We start from the raw sequence: 7,532 nt of genomic DNA, 5'->3' as shown, positions 1-7,532 counted from the left end.
CTGCATGCAAGCAATGTTCAGCTACAAATCTGGCTCATACTACTCATCCAATAAGACATTTGTTGTTTTTCTTTTTCTTATTTAAATGAGAATCTGTTTTTCATGTTGACTTCACCAACATATAGATTTCTGGAGAATTCGAAAAGAAGAAAAAATAAAACCACTGATCTTTCAGATCATCTATGTTATATGTGCACCTTACAGAGTGTATTTACCCAGATTTAATCATCTATTTCATGAGGTTTGGTCATGGCCATATTCAGGAGTTGCTAAACTTCGCAAGCTTCTGAACACAAGATATCAAATCAAATAATAACAAAGCCCAGCTATTGCAACATATTACAAAAATTACAATTGCAGTATTTGACTACATCTAATCACTTGACTATTCAACTGTGTAGAGACAAAACACAAGCTATCTTAAAGGTATGAAATTATACGGAAAATCAAAACTAAATGGTCCTCCATTACTATTCAAACAGAGTGATACATACATCTTAATACTTGTATTTTAATACCTGTTCCCAATACCTGCATCATTTATTAGGGAAAATGTTAAAATTAATATATATTTACATTTATTTTGTCCTCAATGTGCTTTGCAATTTAAAAGGATTATTATTTCACTCATTAGATGAAACATGTCACTAATATATGCTACAGCCAATCAATTTGGTAATGTACAAAGAGTGTGCTCAAAATGGTGAAGTGGCAGCTGAAGTTGCTGTGCCTCTTGTACACTATTTCTATCAGTTAAGCTACTGGCCAGAGCCTGACATGCTGGTGTTCCTGGAGTTTTGAAAATTGAGAGGGTAAAGGTTTTATTTGCTAAAGACCTGTGTTGGTGATTAATCATTAATGTGCAATTCAATTAAGCTTAAAAAATACCATGTGCAGGTCAGAGCGCCAAATGTAAGAAAAGCGGTTTCATCACTGTGTGCAGTGTGTGTGTGTGTGTGTGTGTGTGTGTGTGTGTGTGTGTGTGTGTGTGTGTGTGTGTGTGTGTGTGCTGAGGCTGGGAGAGCATATGCAAGAAAGGGACAGAACGTAAAAATGGCTCAGCACTGTTTATGTAGTTCATTGAGGTTCTATTCTCTAGCAAATGATTTCAAGATGAAATTTATTTTACTTCATACATAGAGTCATAGCTCTCTCTACCTGGCCTGACAGCTGTGGAGAAAATGTGCAATGAAAAAATTTAACATTTTAATTTATTGGCCCTATAATGGCCAATTAGAGAGATGTGCTGAAAACTCTAATAAGCCTTCTTTCAAACAACAGAATTCCAAACTTAAGAATTCAGCCAGGGACTGGCCTCACAAAGGAAAAAATAATAAAAGTGGGGAATAAAGTTAGGAAAATAATCTAAAGCTCCTGTTCAACACAGTACCAAAACATATTTTACATACTCAGAAGGTTACTCTGCAATACACTATTGAGATGAAAAGGCCCAGTTAAAGCTTAGGAATACTTTGCCATCAAGTATATTAAATAATCAAATTTACATGCCACCTATCTAACACAGTATCCCAAGAATGGTTTTCTTCTACATTCAAAAAGTAAAAAATGTATAGGGAAGAAAAAAATACTCTCTGATATACAGCTGATGTATTAGCAGTTGGAGGTAAGTCTCATGGAAATGCTAGCTCTTCCTTCTCTCTTTAAAACACATAGAGGGATTACCAATCCCTTCCTTAAGAAGAGCAACCTGTCTTTAAAAGGAATTCTTTCTCATAGCCCTTCAGAAACGTGTACGTTGTGTTTCAGATTCTAAGGAATTTTCTACATTAAAGCTGTCAGATATAATATCAGACTAACATTTTGATTGCTTATGTCTATACTACCTTAATAATTGGTTTCCTGCAACCAATTGTAAGATTTTCCTGTTTCAAGGGCAAGTAAGGGGGCAGTGACAAAATATTAGTGATTTTATACAAAAAAACTTCAAACAGTTGTGTAAAGTCATAAGCTATTCTTACCTGAATTTATCTAAAGGAAGATTGTTTTCATCTCAGGGCACATTGAAGTCTCCACAGTGGCAAAGTACATACAGCATTGACAAAAAATTATGGAATAGGGATATGATAAAATAATACATTTATTAAATTTATTCAGCAGCATCATTTTCCAGTAGTCTTTTCTAATCAAAGTACATTACAAAATAATTAGAAGCATTCTAATTAGAAATAGTATATGTTTTGAGAACTTAGACATAAAACAATCAAACAGTAGAAGTCTCAATGATTTTAATTTAGGAATCTTTAAATTATGTGAGTAACTAGTTAGAAATGCTACGTGTTCCTGTAGTGGTACTCAAAGTTTCCTCAAACAGTTCATATTGTGGAAACTAACTTGGCTAATTAATAAAAAGACTGGTAAGACATACAGTATATTCTGATAGATGGTTATGAAAATAAGCAGATAAACTACAAAGACAGCATTAGTAGAAACTGTTTCCCTTTCTATTAATGTCCACCTCAGGAAATAAATAGTCAACAAAATTAAATTTTCACATTAAAAAACCTGAATCATTTCTTAAATGAAGCAGTATCTTTTGTATTTTGCTGTTTGGAAATAAGCTGTTACAGAAATCTAGCTACTTCATTTAATAGTACAAATAACTTCCAGAGACTCCAGCTAAGAACAGAGCTATTCCACTGATGTACAGGAGAGAATCTCATTAAATTAAGTACTCACAACACTAAAATCTAAATATATCAAATCTTTTTAAGAACACTATTAATTGAGTGGTTTTAATTGGATCCCAGTGAAAAAAAGCACGTCTTATGGATTGAGAGGAAACTGTTTTATCCCAGGCAGTTAAAACATTGTAAGAACAACATTTTGCAATGGTAGCTATTCAGCATAATGATGCTGCATTGACTTTTCCATCTTTTGTTTAATGCAAGAGACGCTCATTTCTACATCCAGCAGAAGATAGAAATAGGTGGTGAAGATGCCCAGAGCACCATTAGAAGTTTTAAAAGGTACTGTTATAAATATATACGCAAAAGATCCTGTAAATCAGTAATGCTCTTATACTCACCTTGTTTGTATTTTTAGTTTAAGCCCCTATATAATGAATTTACCCCTATCTTTATGCAACCAATTCCATACGGATTTCTACTAGCAAAAAAAACAAGATAATCTTTGAGAAATTTACAAATTTACAACATAGTTATAACATTACTTTCAGACAGGTTCAGTGCAAAGATATACATATAGTACACCATGATAATTGTTCATAAAAATAGCAATTGGCATTTGTCAAAAAACAAGGCATAGTTTCAACACACATCTCCAGCCACCGACTGAAAGATGTATATATTTTTATAAAGCATTTGAATGTGATCCTTACTCTTCTGTTTATAAAAAATATATGTGCAAATGGATGTGTCTCATTTTCCCTAAATCAGTTACCTACTTATACAATAGAGTCCTCTTTAACAAGATTGGCGGTGTCTTTAAACGTATCCTCTGTTGCTGTGTAAGCTAATGGCTGGTCTCTCTTCAGAGTAATCTTGGGAGGCAGTGAAGGAGAGGAAGGCGGGATGTTTTCTGTGTCTGGTTGCTGCTCCTTTTCCATCTAAGACAATAATCATAAAATCTAAGTTTACATTCTAATATATAAAATATTTAATCTCAACTTTCAGAAATATTAACTAAATATCCAAATATTTTACTGAGTGATATGTTAATTCTGCAAATTGCCACCTAACAGAAGTCAAATACTAATTCAACCTCAGAAGGTTCTGCTGAGGAAATACTTACTCCAAATTTACTCTGCACACTGGGACTTCTGTTATTCTGGGACTGGTTATTATTAGGAGTAACTTGATTAGTCTACATGGGCACACATGAATGTAGATTACACTGGCATTACTACTGCTTGCAAATCATTATGCTTATTAGATTTTGGGAAATAAACCTCTGTTTTTTTGAAACTCTCACCTTGTTCAGGCATTAGAAACCTAAATTCTCCACAAAGGCAGCTAAGTTTCAGTCACATGTCAGTGGGACTGAGGTTCTTATGGCACTTAGGCCTTTTGGTAATTCTTAACTGTAAGGTGACAAGCTGCTATTACTGGCTCAAGTCAGTGGAACTCAAAGGCTTCATAACACACCATGGGAGAAATCCTCTAGTGCACGTCAGGTGGCACAACATCTTAAAAGAAAGGTCTCCTCTTACTGCATGGATGGAAAAAAAACAGGACTTATGGAAACAGGCTGCAGTACGCAGAGCTATTGAATTTTCGTGCATGCTAAATCTAGGACTGAGAGGGCACTAGACACTTTAATCCCAGTTGTATTACAACAGCCTGCTTGATGCTGAGCTGTACCAACATGCACCTGCAGAAACCAGCACATGAGATCCTGGAGCAGGAGCAGGCCACAGTTCTTAGGCTGGGAAAGCTGAGAGGTACGCAGTGCTGCTGTACAGCCTGAGCTGGGTGCCTCCTGAGCACTTCATTCTGCACAAAGTTTGGTAATTTTTCTCAAAACCATGTCAGACCCATCTTGACCTGGGCAGGAATTTATATGCCTGTTCACTTAGCAGTAGAATTTACCCATATCCTGTATCCTATAAAAGCAAAAACAAAGTCCAGCAGTGCATTAGCTGAAAAACAGCATAATACAATATTAAGCAATACCTCCGCATATATTGGGTTTTCAAAATTAGTGTTTTGTTTCATTTTTTTCTTGAAGAAACTCCACTTTGATTCCTGAAAGACAAAAATTATTAGAGCTTTAGACATTTTTCTCACAATTTCTCAGCAAAATGCCAGCACAGCTGATGGATTTCACTGGGATTGACTGCTAACTTGGTGATTTCAGCTAGATGTTCTCATACTTCTACGCTGTAATTTTAATTAATTGCACTCCTTTAAATATTTCAATGCCTACTCAAGTTTCAGTGACTTCTGGCCATATTTAACATGATAAATCATACACATAGGAGAAAAGGTGAATGATCTAGAACCCTTTTTCCCTGCAGATGGGAGCATGAGTCTTGTTTATCTAACTGCATGAGAGACTTGTCACAAAAACCATGAGAGATCACAAACAGTATTTGAAATGGTCATTTATAGCACGATTCTATAGGCAGCTTCTACTTTCTCACTAGACAGCTGGCCTCACTACATTATCCAACAGACATTTCTAGCAAAGAAAAAAAGATAAAGTCATTTTTTTATTATCAAATTATCAAAGTAAACTTTTAGTCACACTGTACGTTCGTGTTCCAGGCTACCTCTTTAAATATTGTGCCACATTTTTCAAATGATCTCTCATTTAGACTACTTTGTCCTTTATTATTGATTGTGTTTACTACCACTACTTGAAAGAGCATCAAGACATCAAATAAAATGAGAGTTCCATTTTACAAGGCATCTTCCCAAATGAACATACATTTTAAATACTATGAAAGGTAGGAATGGAAACAAAATGGTCACATAATGTGTCCACTGTAACTCAACAGACACCAATAGATAGACTAAGCAAGGAACTCAACTTTCTTCTCTGAAGGATAATCAGCAATATTCATAACACTAGGCCAGAAAGCAATAAAAGTAACTAAATTAATTCAAGGAAGCCTATCATTCCACGCACAGACAAAAAAAGTTAAAGAGTAAAAAACTGTCTTGAAAACAACACAAAATAAATTACTGAAGGACATGAAATTACAATATCAGGTTGACAGAAATGTCATTTCAAAGCTTAGATGTGTTTTTTTTTAGTGCGGAATTTGTAAAGAGCCTGAAAACAAGGCATCATTAGCTCATGCAGATGGATTCTAAAACATAAAAATATATCTTTCATTAGTTACAAATAATCTACATGAGATAATACTTGGATTTTTATCACTAAAATGTCCTGTAAGAACAGAAAGAACAAATGCTTTAAATATCATTTCTAGTAATTTTAAATATGGATAAAACTACTACTACTATTTTAAAAACGATTACAATACACTTTGAGTAAATGTCTTATTTCAACTTCTAGTACCAAAAAGAACTGGGTTTTCCCTGTTTCAAATAGAAGTGTACTTTTTCTTGTGTTTTCTTTTAATATGTTATAGAAAAAAAATATACCCTGCTGTTTCTGTCAAGGTACAGCAGTTCTAATATAATTGTTAAAAGATGTCCCCAGTAAAATCTTAGTTATAATATTTCTGCTGGGAAACAATGCCAATTTGTAGCCTTACATTACAATTTTCTGGCTAGAATCTGCCCTCAAAATGGAACACAGCAGACAGTGAAAGGAAATCCTCTATTGCAATCTTGGTATCTTGGTGAACCAGTCAGGGATTTTAATCTCAACAGATTCTTACTGTGTGCCCATGGCCATTCTGTACTTGCATTGCTTTCCTTTCTCTTCCTGACCAGGTTGAAAATCATGTAAATAGTTGCACTTCGTACACTGCACGTGCCAACTTGATGCCACTATTTACACAGAACAGAAACTATATTGCAGTTTCCCTAACAATTCAATTCCTCTGATTTTGAGCACAAAGCAAAAAAGACAACTGTAGAACTACCTGAGGTGCGTCTGTACTTGGAGGAGGCTCCTTTGGTCTAGCAGATACTGCAGAGGCATACACAGGATTTTCAAAATTTTCATTTTCCATACTACTAGCTCCTGTCACCTGTAGGAGTAAAAAAAAAAAAAAAAAAAAAGGCAATTCAATTTGAATTTGAATTGAAAAGGAGGTTGTAAGAAAAATGAAAGGCAAGCCTAAACTTCTCTTACCTGTGTTGGTTGAATGACTGTAGCTGCACTGGTTCCACCAGCTCCACTATCTCTGGTTGCATACATTGGATTTTCAAATGTGATTGGCTGTTTCCCTGACTCTACTGCAAAGTTTTCATTCTTCAGAGGAAAAAAAAAAAAAAAAGAAGGCAGTAACTCCAGCACAGCAAACATATCCACACATCTGCACACTCCCAGGAATGACTTTATGGTCCAATTCTTCATTTCAGGAAAAAATCCATGTTTACTTTCACATAAGGTTAGACAAAATCTAGCATCTATCAAAAGTATAATGTCAAGTTTACTATATATTATTTTACTCTCTGACTTAATAGTGTAGACCATGCTGTGTTTCAGCATTACTCCAATTTCTAGCTGAAAAAAATACATATACAGTTGGATAATTCACTCATAGTAATTTATGATGGGGAAAGATGACTCCCACAAATCACACCTTCAATAGGGAGGAATTATCAAAAGAAGTATAATACAAAAATAAATATTTCATTTTAGAGGTTTCAGACTAACAAACAAATTAACAAGCAGCATCCGAAGTATAAAAGAAAGGGATTCATTCCATTTACAGTATTTAGTACCACATGGGCATAGCCACCCAGGGCTAGCCAGTCAAGCACTAACAGCTAGAATGGTAATGAAAACAGTACAAAATCCTACCCAGGCTCAATTAACCTGCTACTTGTCACAGCCCCATCAGAGGAAAAACATGGAACAAAACGAGAAGAGTACTTAAACAAATTCTATAAACCTGCCTCATTTCCACA

At 34.8% G+C, this 7,532-nt stretch overlaps 1 protein-coding gene across 1 annotated transcript in view; it reads right to left on the bottom strand.

The window, feature by feature from the left end:
- Positions 2,094-7,532, bottom strand: part of LRP2 (LDL receptor related protein 2) — a 120,041-nt gene continuing 114,602 nt past the window's right edge. The window contains exons 76-79 of the mRNA XM_021400007.1: positions 6,751-6,870; positions 6,539-6,646; positions 4,653-4,724; positions 2,094-3,586 (exon numbers count right to left, since the gene is read on the bottom strand). Coding sequence (XP_021255682.1) covers positions 3,425-3,586; positions 4,653-4,724; positions 6,539-6,646; positions 6,751-6,870 — 462 coding nt within the window. The 3' untranslated portion in view covers positions 2,094-3,424. The remainder of the gene's footprint in view (positions 3,587-4,652; positions 4,725-6,538; positions 6,647-6,750; positions 6,871-7,532) is intronic.

The sequence above is a fragment of the Numida meleagris genome, chromosome 5 (genome assembly GCF_002078875.1).
Source record: "Numida meleagris isolate 19003 breed g44 Domestic line chromosome 5, NumMel1.0, whole genome shotgun sequence".
Classification (NCBI taxonomy): Eukaryota; Metazoa; Chordata; class Aves; order Galliformes; family Numididae; genus Numida; species Numida meleagris.
The sequence above is the reverse complement of the archived record's forward strand: the minus strand, read 5'-3'. Positions and strand labels throughout refer to the sequence as shown.